At 31.4% G+C, this 26,304-nt stretch overlaps 3 protein-coding genes across 8 annotated transcripts in view; 2 read left to right on the top strand and 1 right to left on the bottom strand.

The window, feature by feature from the left end:
* Window positions 1-1,109: 1,109 nt before the first annotated feature.
* The window catches only part of Mgat4a (alpha-1,3-mannosyl-glycoprotein 4-beta-N-acetylglucosaminyltransferase a), a 125,907-nt gene continuing 100,712 nt past the window's right edge, over window positions 1,110-26,304 (top strand). The window contains exon 1 of the mRNA XM_008202385.3: window positions 1,110-1,405. Within this exon, the coding sequence (XP_008200607.1) occupies window positions 1,294-1,405 (112 nt within the window). The 5' untranslated portion in view covers window positions 1,110-1,293. The remainder of the gene's footprint in view (window positions 1,406-26,304) is intronic.
* On the top strand, window positions 20,105-22,416 carry LOC107398925 (uncharacterized). Of its 3 annotated transcripts, XM_064356820.1 has the most exons (6): window positions 20,105-20,317; window positions 20,376-20,753; window positions 20,806-20,938; window positions 21,000-21,191; window positions 21,245-21,888; window positions 21,952-22,416. In XM_064356820.1, exons 2-6 carry the CDS (start codon window positions 20,414-20,416, stop codon window positions 22,383-22,385), a joined length of 1,743 nt encoding a protein of 580 aa, XP_064212890.1. In that variant the 5' UTR covers window positions 20,105-20,317; window positions 20,376-20,413; the 3' UTR covers window positions 22,386-22,416. The 3 variants fall into 3 exon arrangements, 1 of the variants encoding a protein (XP_064212890.1); XR_010334292.1 differs by having other exon boundaries at window positions 20,809-20,938; window positions 21,245-22,416; XR_010334293.1 differs by having other exon boundaries at window positions 20,376-20,938; window positions 21,245-21,467; window positions 21,539-22,416.
* Window positions 22,409-24,121, bottom strand: LOC135266326 (uncharacterized). 4 transcript variants are annotated; one of them, XR_010334295.1, is made up of 5 exons: window positions 23,860-24,121; window positions 23,614-23,807; window positions 23,276-23,563; window positions 22,854-23,214; window positions 22,409-22,789 (listed from the first exon to the last, which is right to left on the bottom strand). XR_010334295.1 is itself a non-coding variant. In XM_064356830.1 (5 exons), exons 3-5 carry the CDS (start codon window positions 23,668-23,670, stop codon window positions 22,426-22,428), a joined length of 1,131 nt encoding a protein of 376 aa, XP_064212900.1. In that variant the 5' UTR covers window positions 23,671-23,738; window positions 23,791-23,807; window positions 23,860-24,121; the 3' UTR covers window positions 22,409-22,425. The 4 variants fall into 4 exon arrangements, 2 of the variants coding, with proteins under 2 accessions (XP_064212900.1, XP_064212899.1); XR_010334296.1 differs by having other exon boundaries at window positions 23,456-23,563; XM_064356830.1 differs by having other exon boundaries at window positions 22,854-23,563; window positions 23,614-23,738; window positions 23,791-23,807.

The following is a 26,304-nucleotide window of genomic DNA, read 5'->3' as shown; positions in this document are numbered from 1 at the left end:
AAAAATTTCTCGAAGCACCTATAAGAGAAAACGTTGTATTATACACGTAAAGAAAGGTTGTCATTAGCTGCTCGTGCTCCGCACTCGTTTCAGAAACCCATCACTCACACATAATGAACAAATTTTTTTTACTTGTATAATAAACTACTATTTTTTGTTGGCAACATTTTAAGTCTTCTTTTTAATATCATCTGAATCCTAGATTGTAAACACTATTTTAAAACACGTTTCTCACATCAACGTGTTTTTATTATTATAACATAGCAACGTGTTTTAAACTTAATTTAAAACACGTTTAAATTTAAAATAAAAAAAATAATTTAATTTAAAACACATTTGTTCCAACAAACAAATTTTGAATAACACTCGCTAACGCTCGTTGCATACCCGACAGCACTCGAACTTTAAGCTTGTGATTTGGCAATTTCATTATTAATAACTATAGCGAGTTTGAGAGTAAATTATTTCACGAGTGGATTATTAAAACAGGAGTAAAAACGAGTATACGGTAGTAAGAATGTAAGTTATTGTTGTTATTATTCCTATTATTTTGGTGTCCGGGCCTGAAAAAAAATTCAGGTGGTAACCCTAAACTTAGCTAACTGCAAGCTATTAAAACTCGTTAGCCAAATTCATAAACTATTAAAATTCGACTAGTGGATAGCCACTCCCCCAGGTCTGAATTTCAGTCCAATTCACGGTCAAAATTTTTGCTTCAATCTACCAGTCAATAACTACCCATCACCGTTTGGCAGGCACTCCTCTCATCTCTGACCGAAAGCAATTACTCCTTTGTCAGAAGACATAAGCAAAAAGATAAAATAGCCCCTTTAGCAGGTGATTACTGTCGTCACCGTCCGAATTCATCAGCAGCATAGCCGTCACACTCCTCGAACACGCCAACCTCCCTTTGAGTCAATATCTCACGGTTGAATCGTCGTGTCGCCCCATAATAAAAACGTCAATTAATTTATGAATCCATCGCCGTTGGCCCGACACCTCCGCCGGCGAGCATCTCCGTCGTGCAAACCCCAACAGATCAATATATGCGCGCGGCTGGAAGGCGCGGTTCGGTGCCGATCGCCAACATTCGCGACCGCGTGCTCATGTAGACGTCCTTACATAAGTACGATCTGCTATGCCGTAGAAATTCAGTCACTGACTGCTCCGACGGTCGTCAACTCCAAGTGCAGCTCGAGCCGGTCTTTTCCTAGTTTTCTCCGCGCGATCAAAACATTACTCCTGAGGGCTCCTCTGGTGATGAGAGGGCCGCTGTGTGTGTGACAGTGGGACATGGCAGTGGTTAACTTCGCCATGTCCCCTCTACGACGTCGCAACTGCTTCCTGGTGCTCGCATTTGTCGTCTTCATACCCTTCTGCGCCTTCGTGCTCTTCTCCGTGCCAGGTATTTAACCCCGTTACCCACTGCGGACACGTGATTCCGGATGCACGCACTCGGACCGCTTAATTGGACGATCTTTCTCATCAAAAGCGACTTTTTTCATTCATTAAACGGGAGATACGGGCACCTATTATTATGTTTGGGTCAAGACAATTTTTTCTTGAGCGCTCTTCTCTAAATAAATATTTATTTCGTTATAATTAACCATGTTGAGTCACTTCAAGATAAGTGGCTTTATTTGGTTTCTTAATTATGCACAATGACGTGGTGTACCAACTGGATTAGTCTTCACAATTTGTGTGGATTTGTATTGTTTTATTCATCTCCCAAGCAAATAAAAATTCTATTTCGATTAATATTTTTAGATATGTTAATTTTAACTTTATTATGTATCTTTATATAGGTCAGTAAAATTAAAAGTGATAAGTTATCTTACAAAAATAATTTTGCCAGGAAATATTAATGAATTAATTAGAGCTTCTGTGAATTGTCAGTTTTTTGTGCCCATAACTAATTCAATATAACGTATATCGCAATATTTATTGTTGCGATGAATAATTAGAAATTTGACCACTTCCATATGCAAATAGAAACATATGTTGTGTCTTAAGTTTATTGAAATAAATTACAATTTATTTGATTATTGATTACAAGTTTAGGTCTTCTACTTATTTTGACATACTGCGAAAATTTTAGCAATTGTAACCTTAAGTTGTTAACAATTCGGAAATAAAATTAACTAGACACCCTCTGGTGATGACTTTTGAACTATGTCGAAAACAGTAAAGAAATTTTCGTAATGCCACATTTAACTGACATTTAATGAATTGTTCAACAATTTTGCGTGTATAGTGTTAATTACTTACAATAGAAAGAATTACTTTAAAAGTACGTGGTGGTAAATACTAGCGTTGACTTTGGTTCTGTAGTTTTTCATGGTATAAAGTGTTTATTGTTGGAACTTGAAAGTGGATAAAAAGTGAAAAATATTTAAATTTTGATTACAAAGTGTTATCAAACAGTTGTCTAATTAAAGATTATAAGTAATGGATCACAGCGAACACAAAGTTTGGCTCAAGAAACCAATAAATTAGTGAAGTGTTATGAATTTTAGGTTAGAATTTTCCACTGAAAAAATCATGAAATGCTGCGGTAAATCTACAAAACTACAATAAAGATTAACTGATACATTTAAACGTAAATTATGCCAAAAGGTAGGTTTTTCAATGTCTTTGTAATAATTTTCCAATAAAGAAAGTGAACCAAACAGTCATTCGTTATTCGTGTTTTCCTCGTCATCTCTCATTTGTCAACATAAGTTTCTTGCATCAAAGATGCAATAATCATTCCGCATAGGCAATGTAATAATTGTGATGCCCCAAAATTCGTACAACGCTCAAAATGTCCGAATAAACATTTTCCCGCCATTTATGGTTACTGTTTTCGACCTAGCTCAGTGGCGCCCCCAACGGTAATTTTACTTCCGAATTGCTAATTGTTATTGGAGTTACTATAATTATAAGGTATAAAATTTTCCTACTACCAGTTCTGTTTTTTAAACTATTAATAAAAACTGATAAACATTTAGAAGAGAAGAGCACAACTCCACAGTCCTATTTCAAATTTTTGTCCCGATTTTTTATGCAAATAACTAAAAATGTCGAAAATATGTGCTAGGGTAGGCTGATATACTTGACAATTTATTAATTTTTTTGTTAAATTTAAGCAACTAAAAATTTTTCAAAAAAATCCAAAATCTAGTCGTTTAAATTGTACCACTTAAGTTGAGTTGTATAAAAAATTAATCACCTTTTATTCTGATTTAAACATCAATAATTCTTGTAACAATTTGCGCTGTGAGTTGAAACCAGTATTAAAGAGGATTAAGTTTTTATATAACTCGACTTTAATACCTATCCTAAAGTGTCCCATACAATAAATGGTTATAACATGCACGATAACTATTAACCGGAGATATTCTGTCAGAATAATTTGAAGAAACGTAATTACTATAATGCCCATTAGACGAATTTTGAGTTAGAAAGATCTAAACTTTGCTGATAATTTGCAAATCTGTTTTATGTTGGAATCACATAATTTTTTGGTAATACATAATTAAAAGACAACCTAAACTATACAACAACATCGTTAGAACATTGTAATATTTTATGTGAAAAATAAATATATAAAAGTTAGTAAAAACGCAAATTGGAAAGATGTAAAACAGAATTTCTTTGATTTTGTTTGGGCTAAGAAGTGGACGTATTTTTTTTTTTAAATTAGAAGCTCTTTAATTTTTAACCCATTAAACTTTTGTCCATGCAATGTTAATACTATCCTTTTTCCTCTTTTTTCTCTAAATTTGAAAATAGACAATTTTTAATGTAAATAAGTATACTTACAAGTACTAAAGCCAGCGTTCTAGCGAACGAAACATTAGGGGTAGCAACTCTTAAAAATCTTTATTTTTTTATTCTTTCTCCATCAGAAATTAATGAAATTTTTACAACAATAATCTTTTAAAAGTGACTTAAAGTTTGTATGATTTTTTTAATTGTTATTTTAACAATTTTGTTTAATATAAACCATGACAATATAAAAATAGTGTCTTCAAATTTATGGAAAACACTTAGAATGAAATGCCAGATTAAATTTATAAGTTTTTATATTACTTTACCTTTAATATTAATTTGTTGACTTGTAGAGAAAAAACGATTGATGGACTTATCTCATTATTGCACTGAATAAATGTTCACAAATTTTTCAGTGTTATAACAAAATTATTTAATAACATTTAAATAAGCCAATCTTGGGCAAAACTTATTACTGCATTTCAAGGAAAAGATTTTGTAGCATACGTACGTTTCTGTAGTCTTCGTAAAATTACTAAAATTGTACTTATTTGGTTATAGCATTGAACACCCCATTTATAAGTGTAAAATTAATACTTTTTTAATATTAAAATTTTTAATAACAATAACTGTAAAAAAAAGCTTTGAAACTAATGAAATAAGTCTTTTAACTTTTTTAAATAAAACAAGACCTAGAATAATTTAGGAAATTGGTACAATTTTGTAAACTGTAAACAAATAAACAAAATAGAGCTACAGCTTTGAATTTAATTACACTTACAAATATTACTTTCTGTGTCAATATAAGCACTTGTTTTTTAAAAATTTCCGAAGGTAGGTACAGTTTAAGCACCGTTACAATATAGGCTACTTTCCCCTTTTTGTAAACCGACTCTAAAAAATCATCCAAACAATCTGTAGAAAAATATTATTATTCCCAAAAATAAATTATAAAGTAAGCATTAAAAATTAAATAAACGTACGATATCTAATTTTGGAGCTTCCAACAATTTTTTAAGAATTGTTGCTCAAAAAGTAGACAATTCTGAAGGTTTGAAAACATACTTAAAAAAATACGAGAAATGTCAAATTAAGAACAAAAAAACTTTAAAATTACAGTGAAAAATCGCATTATTCTTCACATTCTTCTTTGTTCCTTTGCAGGACACCATAAAGATCTTTTAGTAAAATATGTCTTTAAAACATCCATTTTTTGAGAGGATCAAATTCTGGAAAATTAATGGTTCCGGAAAAATATGAAGTATTTAATAGTTTTTTTTTTCAAGCAACTTTTTTTAATATACATATTTATTAATTTGTTTTCTTTAGCAACGTTGTTGTTGTTCTCTTGTTTCCTAGGATGTCGAATTTACAAGGTTTTTAATTGTTGATTTTTTTTAACAGGTATTTGTTTAATGTTACAAGTTTAATGTTTCCTCTAACTAAAGTCAAAAAAATATGACATGAAATATCAAAAAATTAATTAAAAAATCTAACTTTGAAGACCTATATCTCGCGAACAAGGACTTTAATTCAGTCTGATGTTCTTTATAAGCACTCGAGAGAGATTGTACGGTACTTTTGAATCACACTGTATAAATTTCCTAATTAAGAGCTAGTTGTTACAGTTCTAACAACAGTAGTTCCTACTGTACGATCGATTCTAGTCATTTGAAAACGAAAAAATCTTTATAAAATTAAACTTTGCAGGACTACAAGTTCTTTAACTAATGTAAATTTTATGTTTTAGGCTTCTAATAAAATGACATCGATTACATAAAATCAACTCTTTGTGACTTTATTCTAATTTTTTTATTTAACCTAATACTGGGAGATTCCAAACCATCGTCCCAGTCCTTTAGCCATTTTATTTGAATGATTTATAATCAATTTTTCTTTAAAAATCGCCATGTGGTAATTTTTCTAAACAAATTGTTACGCAATGTTTTCTACTGATATGCCAAGAAATTCATATTTATTCCTAATTAAATCACGCCCAAAATTCTTTTGTGTATGTACACGAAACTAGTAAAACATCAGATTATTCAAATTAATATTTGCATGAAATTATAACTTTACCCATATTGCCCAATCATATCAGCTTCTGTGGCTAATTAAAATAAACACGCATCATTAGCAATTTTGTTTATGCGCACAATATTGTAGTGCTTGATTTGTTTTACAAACTAATGAGTCCCGAGCTACACTAAAAAAACACTTTATTTCAGTAAACACCTTTGTTGCATGTCGGTTTTCCTCCTCGAAGAAAGTTAATTTTAGAAGTTGCGGTTGCGAGGATCGTAAAATTATTTATAAATTCTTCACGAAACAATTAACCACAAAAGTTTTGTTTTATGCATATACTTATACCAAACTTCCGGACGAGCGGCTTTTCCTATTTTAGTTGGAGCATAATTGCATTGTTACAAGTGATTTAATTTAATTTAATAAGGGAGCTTGATTGAGGAGATGCAACAATTCTGTCCAAATGTCACAAACATAAAAGCTCGAGAGTCGCAACAAAAGCACAGAGAATACAAATAATCAAAATAAAATGCCAGTATCGTCGGGTTATTTCTAACAGTTGAAACTATTTCTGATTGTTAGTACGAGTATAACTATGAAAAGGTATGTTGTGTCAGGGCTGCGTGTATTTTCATGTTCAACATTCTTTATAAAAGAGTTTTGAAGCATGGCAAGGGACGGGAACTCGACGTTTCTTGTTAGTTTTATTACAAAAAAATTGTTTGTCTTATTGTTGTTGATTTAGTATTGTTAGCGAAAATATACAGGCTGTTCCGTCTAAACCCTGTTTGGAAGTATAGGGAGTTCTAATAATGATAGTCATCTGAAAATTTGTGTACAACGATAATTTTTTAAGGCCAGCTCAATGAAAATATTTTCAAGATGGCACCACTTTCGGTTATACCGGAAGTCGCTATCAACTTCCTATATTTTTTAATGCGTTTTTGAATTACTAAAGTTATTTTAAGGTAGTTTTCATAAGCTCTCCCTATAACTAAATTTAGCCGTTTACGAAATTTTTATGGTTTTTAATTTTTTTTGGATTTGCACCTTCCAGTTCAAAAATCGATAACTCAGTCATTTTTAAAAATTTGGAAATATTTTTCAGCCCATTTGAAAGAGGAAGCCTAGATCTTTCCTTTGGTGTTTTCAAATAACTAAAAAAGAATAACAAACTAAATTTTTAAAGTTAAGTTTGCAGAACTTTAAGTACCCATAACTATTTTTTTCAAATGAAAAAATGATGTTTTATTTCACTAAATGGTAAAGAATTTAATTTTGCATCGATCTTTATTAACATTTCCTATACTTTTGTTTAATAGTTTTCAAGTTACAATACTTTTTGCTGGGACTGAGAAATTCATAAGCCATAGGCCTTTTCTCATAGATTGCCATGGAAACAAATGAAAAAATGTGAGACATTATTTTTTTTAAAACAACATTAATTGAATTTATTTTGTTTTTAGGTGATGATAACACAATTTTGTGTTATTTTTAACGTTTAAGTTTAATTGGAGATATTTTTATGACCAGCTGTGCAAAAATAGCTGTGGTTAGTAAGAAATTTCCTACAATGACAAAAAAAACAACATAACTTGAAAATTATCACAGATAGGTATAGGAAATACTAATACAGATCGATGCAGAACAAAATTTTCCTCCATCTATGGGACATCCCATTTGAAAAAATTAAGTTATGGGTACTGGAAATTGTCCAAATTTAACCCTAAAATTTTGGGGTTTGTTAAGCTCATTTTCAATTTTGAACACACGGAAGAACAGATATAGGCCTTCTTTTTTAATTCTCCAAATATGATTTTGAAATCTTTAAAACTAAGCGAGTTACCGATTTTTTAAGTGACAGGTGCAAATCCAAAAATTTTCAAAAAATCCTAAATATCTCGAAAACGGTTAAACTTAGGTATAGGAAAAGCTGATAAAAACTCCCTTAAAATAACTCAACTAATCCAAAAACGCAGTGAAAAACATAGCTTTCCATTTGAAATAAGAAAGTTAATAGCGACTTCCGGTATAACCGGAAGTGCTGCCATTTTGAAAATATTTTCATTGAGCAGAACTCAACGGATTATGACTGAGTACCAACTTTTAGATAAATATATTTATTAGAGCTTTCAATACTTCTAATGTGGGGTTTAGACGGAACACCCTGTATACCTTCCTTCAAACATTTCAGCTTTTCCTTTCATAATTCAAAATTGAGTTGAAACTTCGTAGTAATTTAATTGGCCCTTAAATGTTATTAAAGTAATTTTCAGATCATATAACCGTTAAGAATACGTTTCAAAAATCTAAGCAATGTTGACTGCTGTATGTTTTGCTAATAATAAAAACAACTAGCTCCAACTTGTGTTCAGTCAATCAGTAACGATTTTCTTCCGCTAATGAAACGGCGTATACATGTGCACACACAAATTAAATATTTAAGAGAATCGAAAGAGAGCTGAAGCTAAAAATACAATTTTATGATATCGCTTTACCGCAATGCAAGCTGAAAATTTCATGAGTATCAAAGGTCGAAGTTACATTCAACTCACATCAGGCCTGAGTTAAAACTATTGATAAACATGAGATAAGGTAAATTCATTGGGGGTTGCTTGCTTGAGGGATAGTTTTCTGGCAAATAAATGATACAACAACGACACCAAATCGCAACTTTTACTTTCTTGTTATATCATCGCGAATTTAACAGCTCCTGGAGGCAATGTTATTAAGGTCAGTTTTTCATTCTGTTTGATTATTCATAAGCTGCGTGAGCAAATGTTTATGTATTATTTTAATCTCTACAATGTTAAATATTTGAGGCATTTTCCCGGGAACGTGGCAACCTTGGAGGAGGAAGAAAGTGTTTTTCCATTGATTCGATTAAAGCTGGGCGTTCCATAAACAGTGACAACTAATTATAACTAAACAAGTCTGCTAACAAGTTAAAAATAATTTCTCGTGGGAGGATGTCTTATTAGGTTTAATTATTGTATAAATTACGTCGAGTTACTGTTATAATGGTGTTGTGATTGATTTCTCTCTTTTAATTCCAAAAGTCTGAATTAAGCAGATTTATAACTCCACTAACTGTGCTTCTATATTACGTTACTGTTATGATCACGTTGATTGATTTTCATCAACTTTTTGCCGATCAGTTCTCATTGAACTCGATTTACAACTTATCACTTTCAAATCAAAATTCCAAGCGTCACTACGTCACACTAGATTTTCTAATAAATGCTTGTTTCAATCCAATTCACGCCTTTTATTTACGGAAACACGTTCGGTATTAATCTTCAGCTATTCAGCTACTGGCAGATTTCATGGGCGTTTGCCAACACTGATTATTTATACTTTTCAACAATTCCTTATAATCAAAAGCTATACAAGGATAGCGGGTAGTCAATCTCGTCACGAGATTAATTTATAATTCTATGATTTATTATTATAAGATCTAAGTCCATTAGCAATCAATTGCGGACTGATGCACTTAAGTTACAATAATTTACTCGAGATGATGGGGAACGAAGTTTAGACAATAACTTCCCATCTTATTATAATGGACGTTGGGAATTGTTGTTATTACTGAAATTGCGTTTATTAAAACTGTACTGGGGGCGCTAATGTCAACAAAAATCCACTCACTTTGAATTAATTCCGATTTCACACAACATTGGAACACTGCCAATTTTTTATCTGCGGATGCACCTTCAAGCAATTTTCGGAGATTGTCTAATTCTGTCATGCATCACTTCAATTTCCCGACTTCAGGAGGCGTTTTTACCTCGCATTGAAAAACAACTTTCTTGCAAGACGAAGCGGAATATCGCGGAGATAAATTTTTATATTGCTTCAATTACTTTCAGTGAAAAACTGAAGTCGTTTAGACTGGCTTCGGGCCGAATACTTGGCGATTATTACAAAAGTTGGGCTTTATTTCTCTTACAAATTCACTTAACTATTATTTCATAAATTAATAATGTCCAAGCGCAAACGCCACGACTTTTATTATTAAAAAAAGGTAAAACCTATACTTTTGTGCTTAAGCATTTTTACTTTAACAAAATAAGAAATGATTATTTGCTATTCTAGGAAAAAAATATTTGATGGAGTTTAAACACACAATCTCCACTGAGTTGAAAAAGTTAAATTCAAATGTTTTATTGTTGGAAAATTAATCCTGTTTTTACAAAACCTGTAGATATTAACCCTATAACTCATCTAAAATTATTTTCAAATAATAACAAAGTACACACTCTTCAAAAATGGTTGTTCATCAAATCATCTATGTAACGTGCTGCATAATTTAAATTGTGAAAAACGAATGAATACAACAACAAAAATGACGGCAAACCAAGACAAATCCTACACTTGAAATAATAACTTTGCCGAAAAATGCAAAAAAGTAAGCAAAAATCTATTTCAATGATATGACAGAGCGGCACATTGAATTTGAATTCCAAAGTCGACTTGATGAACAATCATTTGTGAACACATTGTATAAACAAGATGTCATAGCGAGTTGGAAAATTCCACTGATAAAGTCTATTTTTCATCTTTAAATGTTATAAAATTAATCTTATTTTACAAAAGCGGTACTGTTCACAGTAACGAAGAAACAAAAAAGAAAATACAACAACAAAATTGACGCAAAATATAAAACGCAAACCAAGACAAATTTTACACATGAAACAATAACTTCAACAATAATGAAAAATACAGAAAAGTGAATAAAAAACTATGTCAATGATTTAACAGAGCGGCACATTGAATTTGAATTCCATAGTCGACTTTTGATGAACAATCATTTTTGAACACGTTGTATAAATAAAAGGTCCCAGCACTGATAAAGTCTATTGTTCATCTTCAAATGTTATAAAATTAATCTTATTTTACAAAAGCGGTAGATACTAGCACCTCTTGACTCAGCTAAAATTATTTTTTTCAAGTATACAGGATGTTTTCAAAATTATAGCTACAATATTAAGTTATAATTGTTTAAAGGGAAGCTTTTATATTTTTTACATTCTTGGAAGTAGCTTTTAACACAGATGTTTTTAAATTGTTGTTATTGACCAATTTGGCTTAGTTTTTAAGATATTTACTTAATTATTTTTTTGACGAGAACACGTCTGTATAAAAAAATTATTAACTAAGAATCATAGAAAAATAGAACTTTTCACATTTAAAAAAAAGAAAATACAACAAAAATGACGAAAAAACATAATCGCAAACCAAAACAAATTTTACACTTGAAACAATAACTGCCGAAAAATACAGAAAAGTGTATAAAAAGCTACGTCAATGATTTGACAGAGCGGCACATTGAATTTGAATTCCATAGTCGACTTGATGAACAATCATTTTTGAACACGTTGTACAAATAAGAGGTCCCAGCGAGTTGGAATGAAGTGACCTATTTCCGTTGAATAATGCAAAAGTGAGTGTCCTCGTGGTGCTTGACACATGATCGTTATAATTATGAAACTAATGAATTCAGAAGCAATTGCATTTGACCTCGCGGTATCGTGCCGAGGATATTCGATTACCTTTTGAAAAGTCCAAATTCAAATTAACCACAAAACCACCTGAAATCAAACAATGAATCCGAATCTGTAATTCGTATACATTGAAAAGTCAATCGAGTTGAACAGCATTTCGTTAATTATTGCTTTTTGTCATGCAGAATAAATTCGATTACAGCGCTAATGCAACGCTGTACTAATACGTTTGCACAATTGCCCTTCTGCAGTCGCTTTCCGTTGCTAATATTTAACGCACATAAGGTCATAATTCCACAAAGGACGCTTATGTTTACGAAACACAACCGACAGCAAAGTCTATTTAATTAAGCTGAATATTCATACCTACGTGACCATCATTTGCAGGCGAGCTTTGAAACGAGCTTTTTGTTGACTTCGAGACGTCCAAATTGCATTAGCGTTTGTCGGGAACTGTAAGACCGTCAGAGAAAAAAAGATTGATGCTTTTTCTTATTTGATGTCTTTTTAAAAAGGTTACCTGAGCCTCGAGCATGGAAAATAAAGGAATAAAAACTTTTGTGAAAAGGCATCGGATAGCGCGAAAAAGAAAAACTCCAGGTCAAAGACATGCAGGGTGTCATTTAAAGACGTGGAAGTTGGTAATTTTAAGGATTTGTCGAAGGGAATAGATTCCGCACTTGATGGGTTTCGAAGATGAATATTCAAGTGCCCCAATCCATTAGCTTTGTAGGCCTAATTGGCGCAATATTAATTAAACATTTCTGCGGTTGAAACGCACCGACATAACGGTTAAGAAGTCCAGCGCATGTGTTTTTGTGTCTGGAAGGCATTTGTTTAGTAACATTAATTTTAATGGCAGGATAAAAATGTTGTTCGTCCGCATCTGCGCTCATTATGTTTTGGAACAAGTTCTGCAAGATGAATTGGGTCAGGAGATGAGTTTCAAACTTTAGGTCGAAAATGACTCCTTCCATTATTTTTGCATTTCTTAAATTGAAGCGGTTTTTTAAATTCTTCTTTGCGTATTCACATCCAAACACCTGCTCCGTCTAATAATCCCAGTTTGAATAATTTATGCCAAAAATTCCACACTTATCGGTAACTCGTAATGTAATGAGGGTCTTGTGCAATTTTAATTACTCAACTTGAAGTTTTGTCCTTGTGTCTAATGCCCTTATTTCGAAATGTTGTGATCAATTAGTTTCAAATAAAACTTTTTTCATTTCAGTGACCCTAACGAAGTTTTTGGTCAAACTTTTGATTAATTTTCTTCAGGGAAGCACTCATTATTTAAGCATTATCCCACCATTCGATTTAATCTCCTCCGCAGTCTAAGCTCGGCTTAAAACTGTTAATGGCTAAATTATAGAAAATTATTATCACTAACCGTTCACTGGATGCTGACTTTGAGTCTGTTATTAAGTTGTAAAGTTATAACAGTTGATTCCATGCCAATAGCCTGCACTGAAATTGCCATCACTGAAAAATATAAGATCCAATAAAATTTCAATTTAGTTGAATAGACGAACTGCAGCAGGAGCGGTGTTTATTTGTTCCAAAAGATTTTAGCAAGGGAACAAATCTTTCCAGGCACAACTGTAGGTGCCAGAAATTAATGGATGCTGTTAGTCTTTTTCGTTACAACAGGATGGGAAAATAATTTTTTGACTTTTTACCGATATTTATGCAAATGCGCATTTGTGCCTCGACCATGTCTAATAAACAGTTAAATTTATTTCACCTTTACTGCTTTGATATAGTTATAATTACGACTGCACAGTATCTCTGTCATTGCTAAAAATTGCAAGTAATTTAAAATTTTCAAATGAATGCAGACAGATGCAGACATTCTCAGGAAGTTCTGACTTGTAAGTCTAATTAAGAACAGGACATTCCAATTAATTCATTTCGAACCCTTAGATGCGCTGCTTATTTTATAATGTAAGTTAACATAATTTGTTTAGGATTAGGTAATAACCAAAAGTTACAAAAGTAGACAAAAATTGAATTACCTACCTGTCCACATTTTTTTTATTTTTAATTACTTCAAGAGGAAATTAAAGACTGAAGATTCAGGAGAAGTAGACAGGATGGCTGATTAAAGTTTTTCGTTTTCCTATAAGTACAGTTACCTACAACATTACTTTAATTTCAATTTCAAAGAAGATGAAGGAAAAAGTTTTCTTATTAAAAATAAATTATTAAAATAGTTCTATTTGAAATTATTTATTTTCATAAGTCTGAAGTTTTAAGTTTCTAAAAAGTGGCTGGGTTTAAAAGAAGGTGAACACAAAGCACGAAGCACAAAGGAGACGAAGGCAACAGAAAAAATTAAACTTTTACCCATTTTGAGCAAAATTTTGTGAGAAAAGTGAATTTTTAACTTAAAAAATGGTTTCATTGTTAATTGTAAGTGGCCAAAGAATTTTTGAAGAAAAAATGTCTGAAAAAAATTGTTTCTGATGAAGTAAGTCATCAATATAAGTATAAAATTAGCTAAATCTAGAGAAAGATATCATAATAATGTTATTTTTAACTTTTATTGGAGCTTTTATTATTAAGAAAAAATTGTCTGAGGATCCCAAAAATTGATCTACGATTCTACAATAAACAATTAAAAAATAGAAATTAATCAAAAAGGACTTAATTATTTATTTCTGAGCATAATTTTGTGGCAATCGAGCAAAGAGAAAATTTTTGGTCCAAATATAGTTGATGTAAAATTGTTTAAGTTCTCTTTATATTTTTGTTCTATGATTAGTAGTTTTACTAACAAAATATTGTCGATCTTATTTTTTATTCGATCAAAAATAGAGTATAAAAAATAAAATTTGCTCAAAAATGACTTGTACTATTTATAATCACTTATTTCTGAGTAAAAGTTTGAAGCAATCTTTAAAGTTGTGCTAATAATTCGAATAAAACAACTTGGACTTTACGTTTACAACGTAAAATTGTCTAAGGATTCCAAGTCCGTCTTAATTTTTGTTCTAGGATTAGTTAGTTTTGGAGATTTTGGACAAAATATGGTCGATCTTATTTTTTAAATCTACTAAAAATACATAAAAAATAAAAATAAAATTTGATCAAAAATGACTTGTAGCCCTTTTTACTAATTAATCATTCATGTCTGAGTAAAATTTTGTGGGATTTGTGTTAAGATTGTGCTAATAATTCGAATAAAACAACATGGTCAAAATTTTTACTTGGCTACCAACCAAAAAAAGTCAAAAATTATTGTCAAAATGTCTCTACCTACCTAAAATTTTCTAAGGATTCCAAGTCCGTCTTAATTTTTGTTCTAGGATTAGTTAGTTTTGGAGATTTTGGACAAGATATGGTCGATCTTATTTTTTAAATCTACTAAAAATACATAAAGAATAAAAATAAAATTTGATCAAAAATGACTTGTAGCCCTTTTTACTAATTAATCATTAATGTCTGAGTAAAATTTTGTGGGATTTGTGCTAAGATTGTGCTAATAATTCGAATAAAACAACATGGTCAAAATTTTTACTTGGCTACCAACCAAAAAAAGTCAAAAATTATTGTCAAAATGTCTCTACCTACCTAAAATTTTCTAAGGATTCCAAGTCCGTCTTAATTTTTGTTCTAGGATTAGTTAGTTTTGGAGATTTTGGACAAGATATGGTCGATCTTATTTTTTAAATCTACTAAAAATACATAAAGAATAAAAATAAAATTTGATCAAAAATGACTTGTAGCCCTTTTTACTAATTAATCATTAATGTCTGAGTAAAATTTTGTGGGATTTGTGCTAAGATTGTGCTAATAATTCGAATAAAACAACATGGTCAAAATTTTTACTTGGCTACCAACCAAAAAAAGTCAAAAATTATTGTCAAAATGTCTCTACCTACCTAAAATTTTCTAAGGATTCCAAGTCCGTCTTAATTTTTGTTCTAGGATTAGTTAGTTTTGGAGATTTTGGACAAGATATGGTCGATCTTATTTTTTAAATCTACTAAAAATACATAAAGAATAAAAATAAAATTTGATCAAAAATGACTTTTAGCCCTTTTTACTAATTAATCATTAATGTCTGAGTAAAATTTTGTGGGATTTGTGCTAAGATTGTGCTAATAATTCGAATAAAACAACATGGTCAAAATTTTTACTTGGCTACCAACCAAAAAAAGTCAAAAATTATTGTCAAAATGTCTCTACCTACCTAAAATTTTCTAAGGATTCCAAGTCCGTCTTAATTTTTGTTCTAGGATTAGTTAGTTTTGGAGATTTTGGACAAGATATGGTCGATCTTATTTTTTAAATCTACTAAAAATACATAAAGAATAAAAATAAAATTTGATCAAAAATGACTTGTAGCCCTTTTTACTAATTAATCATTAATGTCTGAGTAAAATTTTGTGGGATTTGTGCTAAGATTGTGCTAATAATTCGAATAAAACAACATGGTCAAAATTTTTACTTGGCTACCAACCAAAAAAAGTCAAAAATTATTGTCAAAATGTCTCTACCTACCTAAAATTTTCTAAGGATTCCAAGTCCGTCTTAATTTTTGTTCTAGGATTAGTTAGTTTTGGAGATTTTGGACAAGATATGGTCGATCTTATTTTTTAAATCTACTAAAAATACATAAAGAATAAAAATAAAATTTGATCAAAAATGACTTGTAGCCCTTTTTACTAATTAATCATTAATGTCTGAGTAAAATTTTGTGGGATTTGTGCTAAGATTGTGCTAATAATTCGAATAAAACAACATGGTCAAAATTTTTACTTGGCTACCAACCAAAAAAAGTCAAAAATTATTGTCAAAATGTCTCTACCTACCTAAAATTTTCTAAGGATTCCAAGTCCGTCTTAATTTTTGTTCTAGGATTAGTTAGTTTTGGAGATTTTGGACAAGATATGGTCGATCTTATTTTTTAAATCTACTAAAAATACATAAAGAATAAAAATAAAATTTGATCAAAAATGACTTTTAGCCCTTTTTACTAATTAATCATTAATGTCTGAGTAAAATTTTGTGGGATTTGTGCTAAGATTGTGCTAATAATTCGAATAAAACAACATGGTCAAAATTTTTACTTGGCTACCAACCAAAAAAAGTCAAAAATTATTGTCAAAATGTCTCTACCTACCTAAAATTTTCTAAGGATTCCAAGTCCGTCTTAATTTTTGTTCTAGGATTAGTTAGTTTTGGAGATTTTGGACAAGATATGGTCGATCTTATTTTTTAAATCTACTAAAAATACATAAAGAATAAAAATAAAATTTGATCAAAAATGACTTGTAGCCCTTTTTACTAATTAATCATTAATGTCTGAGTAAAATTTTGTGGGATTTGTGCTAAGATTGTGCTAATAATTCGAATAAAACAACATGGTCAAAATTTTTACTTGTCTACCAACCAAAAAAAGTCAAAAATTATTGTCAAAATGTCTCTACCTACCTAAAATTTTCTAAGGATTCCAAGTCCGTCTTAATTTTTGTTCTAGGATTAGTTAGTTTTGGAGATTTTGGACAAAATATGGTCGAACTTATTTTTTAAATCTACTAAAAATACATAAAGAATAAAAATAAAATTTGATCAAAAATGACTTGTAGTCCATTTTACTAATTAGTCATATTCATGTCTGAGTAAAATTTTGTGGGATTTGTGTTAAAATTGTGCTAATAATTCAAATAAAACAACTTCGTCCAAATTTTTACTTGTCTACCAACCAAAAAAAAGTCGAAAATTATTATCACAATGTCTAACTGATGTAAAATTATCTAAAGATTCCAAGTCCATCTTCATTTTCGTTCTAGGATTAGTATGTTTTGGAGCTTTTGGTCAAAATATGGTCGACCTTATTTTTTCAGTCTGCTAAAAATACATAAAGAATAAAAATAAAATTTGATCAAAATTACTTGTAGCCCCTTACTAATTTAATTATTTATGTCTGAGTACAATTTTGTGGCATTTGTGTTAAAATTGTGCAAATATTTCGAAAAAAACAACTTGGTCAAAATTTTTACTTGAAAAAAAAATCATCAAGATCCCAATAGTCAAAAACTATTATCAAAATAAGCCTAATTGACGTAGAATTGTCTAAAGATTTCAAGTACGTCTTTATTTTTGTTCTAGGATTAGTTAGTTTTGGAGATTTTAGACAAAATGTTGTCGACCTTATTTTTCCAATCTACTAAAAATAAATAAAGAATTTAAATAGAATTTGATCAAAAATGACCTGTGGCCCCTTTTACTAATTAATCATTTACTTCTGAGTAAAATTTCGTGGCATTTGAGTCAAAATTGTGCTAATAATTCATAATAAACAACTTGGTCTAAATTTTTACTTTTTTCCCAATCAATAAAAAAATCATCAAAACCACAATAATCGGAAATTTTTGTCAAGGGCATTCCTAGTAGACGTAAATATATCTAAAGATTCCAAATCTGCTTTCTGTTTTGTTCTATGATTCGTAGTTTCGGAGATATTAGACAAAATATGATCGATCTTATTAAACCTTCAAAAAGTAAATAAAAAAAATTGAGATTGATAAAAAAACACTTGGTTGCAATTGAGTGAAAATAAATGAAAAAGGCTCAAAATTTTTGCCTACCATCTAATAAAAAATTCATCAGAAAACACAGGAAGTTTAAACAGAAATTGTGCCTTGGGGGCAATTTTTTTTTGGGTTCTACTCTATGAGTTTATCACACAAAAAAATCCAGTTGTTAGTACAGCTAACCATTTTTCTTTCATTTTAAATAGGGGTCAATAAATACGACAATAAATCCAACTCAAACTAAACTCTGATGTTTGAAGAAAGCTAAGATTAGAAAATGAGTAGGTTATGTGAAGAAAAGTAGGCTATAATTGCTAAAATCAGTAAGAAACAATAATTTATTCTCTAACACTTCTAGGATTAAGAAAGCCAAAAAAATTTTTAGAAAATGTCTTCAAAAGTTTTGAAGATAGCGTTTGTTCAGCGTCAGTACAAAAATTTTGGTAATGCCGTGGTTACAATTTTTTTGACTCCAACTAGGAAGCAGCAGAGTGGAGATAACAAAAAGTGTACATCACAGTAAACATACACTACAGTTACATCACTTCAATTTCTATGAAAGAAGACACAAGGCGCAAAAATAAAGCATTAAAATTGTCTAATTTAAAACTTTTTTTACTTCAATTTGATTTGTTCCGTCAGTTTTTGAGTCATTTGGCGCAGTGAATTGGAACGTCGACGATAATTGATTACGTAAAATAATGTTGGCTTGTAATTTAATAATGCGTCTTGCAATTATGTATAATATTTCCGTTGCAATATCATGTTGGCACCGAAGTTGCTGCAGTTGAACCATAAACAATAAGTCACTTGGAATACACCGTTGTTCCGTAGCGAGTGACAACACTATTACTTTTTTTCCTCAGTGAATCCCACAATAGCGCGGCTTTTTATCACATGATAGTAATTAACGCAATTGTGGTAAATGTGGAAAAGATAATAGAAGTTTCAAGGTAGGGAAAACGCTAATAAATGAATAAATAAAAGATACAGCTTAATCATTGTGTATCTTTCCATTGCTTGGAAGCGGAGTCTTTTTACAGGTCAAGTGTAATAAAGTGTAATTAATAGTCGCAAGTGAAATTGCACAGTGCTTTTGTTCACGGAGCGAATAAATCAGAAAGTTCCAATAAGGATAAAGGCACGGGAACAAAAGGAGTCACAGCGACTCGAAATTTAAAATTTGAAATAACATTCGGAATATATTTGCGCTATAAAATTTTATTTCAGCTGTAGATAGTTTTAAAGTAGTAATACCGTGAAATATCGGGTCTCCACGTGGTCCACAAGTTGGTTGTATAATTTATTCAAACCCCAGCGGATGTTTTTTACACATGTTCGGGACATTCCCTGGAGAGCTTTTGGAGCAACCCTGTGTGAAATTTTATTTTCTTATTTGGCGCCCGTATGTGAATTCGAAGCGGTAAACTTTTAACATTGACCTCGTCAAGTGCACGACCTCCACTTTTAAAATTATTACAAGGTGTTTCGCAGCACATTGGCGTGATTGAAACACCGTTCATCATTAGTGGATCTGAGCTGACACCAAATGGCACCGTTAGATTTCGTAAAGTTGGCGATTTTCACAATATTTTTTTTGTTGGCTTTTGTTGGCAAAAACGGTGTCGGTGTTGGAATATTCACAAGAAAATGTGTCATTAGGACTCACAATTGGTTGGAAACGGTGAATTAAATGCATTTGAGGTTGCAACTCGAAACCGATAATCGATAGGAAGTAAGGCATTTAGGAAATAGTAGAAAATAAATAATTTTGTACTGTAACATCTAGAAAGGTTGGTGTAACGCCCACACACTGCTCGTTACTTGCTGATTATTGTGCATATGGATTTTGCATGAATTATACTCTAATGTTGCGTGACACCAGATTGGATTTATTGTGTCTTTGATTGATGTTTCACTTACTACGTGTCTGAGAAGCTAAATGTAATATTTCTATTTTTTTTTGTATGTAAAAAGTAAAATACTTTTTTAAGTTTATATTATGTCAAGTATGTATATTAATATTAACAGGTTGACTTAGTTAACAAGGGAAGAAAACAAAATATGTATTTTCTATAATTCTAAAAAATTGTTAACTTACAAAACATGACTAATGAATAATAATGAATTAATAAGTAATACGACTGCTCATTAATGAAACTACTACGAAAAAAATATTTCTTTACGCTTCTAAGAGTTTGAACCCTTTGTACAGTCACAATCAAAAAGAAAGACACTTTTAAACAACAGCCACAAATATTTTCGATATGACACGGTTAATACGCGCTATCAGTGTGACGTAGACATTTGAGGTAGGTCAGCACCTTAAAGCTAAACAATCGCCATTTTCAATGCTTTTCTTATGGGCATTTAAAAGTTTTTCGTATTTCTTTAATGCTAGAAGTGTAGGAACATTACTTTTACAGAGAAATGATAGCTATGAAAAATGCAATGTCGTTTCTTAAAGATTTTAGCAACTGAGCTAATATTTCTGTAAGTTGAACACATAAATCCTTTTCTAACCTAACTTTTTTCAAACTTCAAAATTCAGTTTTTCTTAATTTGGACATCATATTGATGTAAATTATTATGTGGCCTTTTAAAACTGAGGGAAAAATGGTTTGCCACACTAATGACATTGGATTTCTTCTGAATGACGAATTCATGGGGTGCAACCGGCGCAACCCCAATAAACGGGTTGTTTTCTGTCCCCCTCCCCCATCACGAGGGATGAATAGCAGGTATACGAGGGTAGAGGGTTCAGGCACATACATGGTTGAAAGTAGTACGGGTTGTGAGTTCTGTGCTTCTTTCGTGAGTGTCTTTTGTTATCGTGTTTTTTCCGATCGTTCTCCATATCTTCGTGTTCTTGAATTTTTAAAATTCTGTTTTTCCAAGACATTATCTCATTTTTGTGGTACATCATTAGGTATGATTTGTGAATAATATTTTGTTGCGATACTTTGATAGTTCATGTGTAGTAGGTTTTTACATCACAACTATGGGAATGTGTTGGGCTCCAGATTGCAAACACTATAGTACTCGCGATAAATGCCATTTTTTTAGTTTTCCTAAGTCGGGAAAAGAACGAGCACTATGGAAAAAATTGTTGAGGTAATTTTTAATAGATGTTTTGATATTAATTTTTAATTGCTTGTTTCATTGTTAAATGTAGAAGAGATGTAGAACCCGGACCAGGAGCCTACGTTTGCAGCTGCCATTTTCGGGATGGAAGAAAGGAAAATGGTCCTGAATTATTTTTGCACAATATCGCAAAAAGAGCCTATTTTCAAGTGGAATCTCCAGAAAAAAAAAAGATGAAAAAACAAGGACTCCCTTCTTGTTCTAGTTCCGCTGAATCATTAAGGTAAAAAGTGAATCCTAGTTTTAAATTGATTTACAATTTGATCATTTGAATAGTGTTGATATACCGGAAGAAACAGTACCATCGACAATGAATTTAGAGGAAGTGCCATCGACGTCTACAGCCGTAGTTGCAGCACCAGCAGATATAATTCAAGATGCTCCGTTAGAATCTATGGGTGTGCAAGCACCCTTGGTGTCACATGCGGCTCTTGAAGCAGAAATGTATTTTCTCAAAAAGGAAAATGCTGAACTTAAAGCAAAAATACAATATCTGACAGTACGATTTTGCTATGAAAATGTTCAAGGAAATGACAAACTCATTGTTTTATATACCGGTCTTCCCAATAGCCAGATTTTCGAAGCATTGTTTCACTTAATCGAAAAGTTGGACATAAAATATTACCACAAATGGACAGTCCAAAAGTTAACTAGAATTGACCAACTCTTTTTAACCCTAGTAAAATTACGACTCAATTTCCCTCAACTTGATTTGGCGCAACGCTTTGGGGTTGCCCAAAGCACAGTTTCTAATATTATTTTAACATTTGTCCATGTAATATATGAAATTTTATATAAACAGTTTATGACGACAATGCCTTCGCGCGAAAAAAATAAATCTTGCTTGCCAACATGTTTTAGCAATTTTACTAATTGTAGAGCAGTTCTAGATTGTACCGAAATTTTCACTGTGGTATCACGTAAGTCTATGTCAACACAGAAATTAACATATAGTACTTACAAACATCATAATACTTTCAAAGGGCTAATTGGAGTTGCACCCAATGGTGTCATCACATTTGTAAGTGATTTATACGTGGGATCAACTTCTGATCAAAAAGTTGTTTTAAATTGTGGAATAATCGACATGTTAAAAACTGGAGATATGATTTTAGCCGATAAGGGATTTTTGATCCAAAATATTCTGCCACCAGGGGTCACTTTGAATATTCCACCTTTTTTATCAAATGTCCAATTTACACCAGAGCAAGTTAAGTGTACCGAAAATATTGCACGTGCAAGAATACACGTCGAAAGGGCAATACGCCGATTAAAATGTTATCATATTTTAAATTTTTTGCCAGAGTCTTTGTGCCACTATGGAGATATTGTTTTTAAAGCGACTGCCGCTTTAACAAACCTCCAATTTCCATTAATTAAAGAGGTAGCAGAATTGTTTCAGGATTGTGATGATTAAAATAATGTAAAATAAAAACCATCTATTTATATACAGTTTATTATTGTGAAATAAAGGAAATATATTGGTCAAGATAAAATTCTTTTAAAATATTGATATTTTCTGACCACCCCGGATCTTTTTCAATTTGAAATATCTCTGTGCACTTTGGTGTCCACACGACAAAGTAGCAGATACTTCGACCAGTGATGTGCATTTGCCCCTGTACTTGGTGGTAATAATTGTGATTGCTGTTAAGATTAATGTCCTCATTTTCATCCCTCCAATAAAAATATTTTTTATCCTTCAGGGCTTCAGACAAACTGTCAGTGTCCCTATATTTATATGGGCATTTAATTTCGAGAATCCCATCTTCTTCCACTAATCCATCAGGACTTGCTCCCAAAAAGCCTGATTCTTCCAACCTACAAAAAAAAGTAATATTACATTATTCATCTAAGTTATACGTGTTAATTATTTTCGACCTACCAAAATCCCGTCTCTTGGACTTTAAGATTCGTCGCTTCTTCAAATTCTCTGAGCGCTGTCTTCTCGTGGGTCTTACCCCACTGCACAGCAGCAACCCTGTCAAGCGAATAGCCTTCCGCCAAATTTTTAAATAAAGAGGGTGGGAATCTTCGTCTACTGCAAGCAGATAGTACCATGCCAAACCTGCTGGCCGTTAAACGATGTTTCCTTGCTACATGCCAATTTTCGTTAACATGTTGGCCCCGAGTGCACGCCTCAACCAGTTTAATGCGTGCCTCATCTATTCTGCACTTCTCCAAAAGAAACTTTTGTTTGTCTATGGCCTGCACGTATTCTAAGCTTTGTAGAATTTCTTCGATATCTGCAATAATTTTTCTGGCTTCTTCACTTGCTTCTGGTCTTAGGAGCCAAGTGAAGCCCACCACATTCGTGACGCCTATTTCGGCACGGAACTGAATAATTTCGTCCTCAGTAGAGGACCTAGACAGTGCCGTATAGTTTGATAATTTCGGCTTGTAAACATCAGCTAACTTAATGACTTCTGTTTGTGGTGTTGTTTTTGATGGGGCACTCCACTGACACTCAATGTCAGTAGCACTTACATTATAATGAGCATAATATAATGCTGCAGCCATATGATGGCAAGCCACGTTGCCCCTTGGGCAGGTACAATGTGCCGTCTTAACCCCTTCTTCTAGGTCATATGAAATCTAAAACACACTTTGTAGAAGAAATGTCTAACAGTTAAATAAATACAAACCTCCACAGTATAATTTAGCTTTTTCATGCTCGGTAGAACTTCTGCAGAAATTCTCATCGGTTGTACTGTGCCATCAAACCTAAATTTGGTGACGTGACCGCTGGTAAAAGCATTTTCTCCCCGAACTAAAAAGCGATTACCGTCCCCAAAAAATTTCGCAATAAAGTGAAACTTAACAATGTGCTTTTCTGCCACTAAAATGCATAAATATAATAGTTTCTCAAAGTATAATTAAAGCTTACTCACTTTCTCACCGACAACGTGGTTCCCTGTATTCTTTTATAAAGTTCGTATTTTCACAAAAAGTCACTTCTAAATTAAATTAAAGTCTCTAGTGGCACAAATTACACCCGCTGCAGCTATTTGACACGTTATTAACGCACAAACACAACCAAAAAACCGAAAAACGTATTACACCACATGTAAAAGACTGGTTGTTTAGCTTTGAGCAACTGACCTACCGTAATAAGAGTGGGGAGGTGACGTCACGACTGATAGCGCGTATATGTATACTAGTAGGCTAGTGTGTAAACTAGTTGGATATTGTGTAAACTAGCTGGACAGTTTGTAAACTATAGCCTGTTTGCTGAAATTTATGACTTAATTAAGATTTTAGTCGGACTTCTGCTACCCGGCCCGGTTGGTAAGGGTGTTATTCTTTTTGATGGTGACTGTACGTTTGTTTCGTGGATGCTTATATAATAGTAACTAAAAAAATAATTAGGTATTGTAACACTGATAATAATTAGTATCTAGTAATAATATTAAAACACACAAAACGTATTTGAAATTTAACTACAGTCGAACTTTGATAACTCGAACAATTTTGCTGGCAAATGCCTATTCGAGTTATCAAAAAAGGAAATGTAGAAAATTAGCAAGTGATAAGCTAATATAGTATGTTTTAATAATCAGCAGAAAAACTACATATATCACAAAAAAATTGTCTGTAAAAAGTATTTTTTATTATTTCTCATGTAATTCTAAAAAATACAATGTTCAAATGTTGTTTTGTGCAAAAAATACGTAAAAAAATGTTAGACCCAAAGGATTATTAAAAAGGTTCTAGATGTTAAGAAATTCAACTCGTCAAAGTTCAATTGTGCTAATAAATAATAAATAAATAATTTTATAAGCGCTAACAATAATACCTAAGATTTTATCTTTACAGCCTGCAAACTATATCATAATTTTTATGTTAATGTATTTTTTTCATAATCATATGTTAAAGGATTTTTCCGAAAGAAGACCAAACTACCGCTAAATTATGTCAACCCAGAGAATTTGGAGCAATGCTTCCAAGTTAAAAACTTATTTCAAGAAATTCTTCTAGAACAAACTGACGTGATTTAGAAAAAAAATACATACCTAAACATAGGTACATAAATAAAAAGAATAAAGATATACCTATAAAAAATTTAAAGTAATATAACTTTTAGGACCGGTTTATAGAAAGCTCAATTAAAGTTAATTGCGTTGTTAAAAGTTAACACCGTGAATGGACCAACCAAATTTCTTCAATTTAGTCACGTGATCAGTTAATCACGCATTTAATTGCGAATTAAATTAATGATGCTTCTATAAACCGGTTCTTAATCTTATATTTATTTATTCATTATTTACTTGCGTGACTTTAGGAAATTATGTATACCTACGTGTGTTTTAGCGCATTCTTGATCGAGAAACTCACTTATTTTATCAAATTTCGCCGAAGAAGGTTAAACAATTGGTTAGGTTACTAATTGTTTATAAAAATGCAATAAAGTTTCTAATGATTCAGTAATTTTGGGACAGATGTCTTGCGGTCAGTGAAAAATCGTATTTTTGTATATTTATCTTTTCCAGTGGGTAGTAAAAGTAGCACTTTAGGAACAAATTTCGTTATTGAGAAATCTCTTATTGAAACTATTTACACGACACAAGTATTCATTAATTAATCGATAGGTATTGTGTTTCCACTTTTACGTGTACATAGGCAAGACAATTTAGAAACTTCTATAAATCTGGGGCAACGTATAATTTTGTGGAAAACTTTTAAATATTGTATCTACGAATAAAGGGATTCACAAAAAATAAAGAAGGTGGTGTATACATTCATTAGTAAAAATATTCCAACATTTTATTTTAGTGATAATAAGTAAGGAAGCGTCAATTATGGGTTATTTCTAATATTTTTTTCGATGCAACCATTAATTTTATTACGAACTTTTTCATTTAGAAGATAAAAAACAGTTTTGATTCAAGTAATTTTTTAAAAGTTAAATGCAATATCAAAGTGGTAAGTAAACAATTAGTATTTTTTTTCAGTTTTTCGTTATGGAAATTCAGCGTCAAAGACCGTTTTTAACGCAAAAGTGATTTTTAAGCTGAAAAAACAGTTCACTTGACATAAAACTTTTACTGACATACATAATCATAAAGCATACATAAAGTTTTAACTCGTAGGGTACTATAATAAAGTAACAAAATTAACATTCCGAATTTAGGAAGTATGTAAATAAATAAGGTGAATAGACCTACAGTTCTATTGTGTTGTAGTAGTACATTACATAAGCATTGTGTTCTAAAAATTTAATCATAACCAAATTGTATATCGATCGGTTTACGAATTAACTGTCTACTCGTACCTACTATTAATTTTGATCATTCGATCATTTCTTTGGAAAATGTGTCTAGCAAGTCAAGATAAAT

Source organism: Tribolium castaneum, chromosome 1 (genome assembly GCF_031307605.1).
Source record: "Tribolium castaneum strain GA2 chromosome 1, icTriCast1.1, whole genome shotgun sequence".
NCBI lineage: Eukaryota > Metazoa > Arthropoda > Insecta > Coleoptera > Tenebrionidae > Tribolium > Tribolium castaneum.
Note: the sequence above shows the minus strand (reverse complement) of the source record. Positions and strands in the feature narration are given on the sequence as shown.

What these genes read in the sequence shown, in the direction of transcription:
- LOC135266326 (XM_064356829.1), bottom strand. An exon ending in AGCTAAATTATACTGTGGAG is followed by an intron (nt 23,564 to 23,613) that starts GTTTGTATTTAT and finishes AGTGTGTTTTAG; the next exon opens with ATTTCATATGACCTAGAAGA. An exon ending in GTCCAAGAGACGGGATTTTG is followed by an intron (nt 22,790 to 22,853) that starts GTAGGTCGAAAA and finishes TTTTTTTTGTAG; the next exon opens with GTTGGAAGAATCAGGCTTTT.
- LOC107398925 (XM_064356820.1), top strand. Translation starts at nt 20,414, where the DNA reads ATGTGGCCTTTTAAAACTGAGGGAAAAATGGTTTGCCACACTAATGAC. An exon ending in TTTTTGTGGTACATCATTAG is followed by an intron (nt 20,754 to 20,805) that starts GTATGATTTGTG and finishes GTTCATGTGTAG; the next exon opens with TAGGTTTTTACATCACAACT. An exon ending in AGTTCCGCTGAATCATTAAG is followed by an intron (nt 21,192 to 21,244) that starts GTAAAAAGTGAA and finishes TCATTTGAATAG; the next exon opens with TGTTGATATACCGGAAGAAA.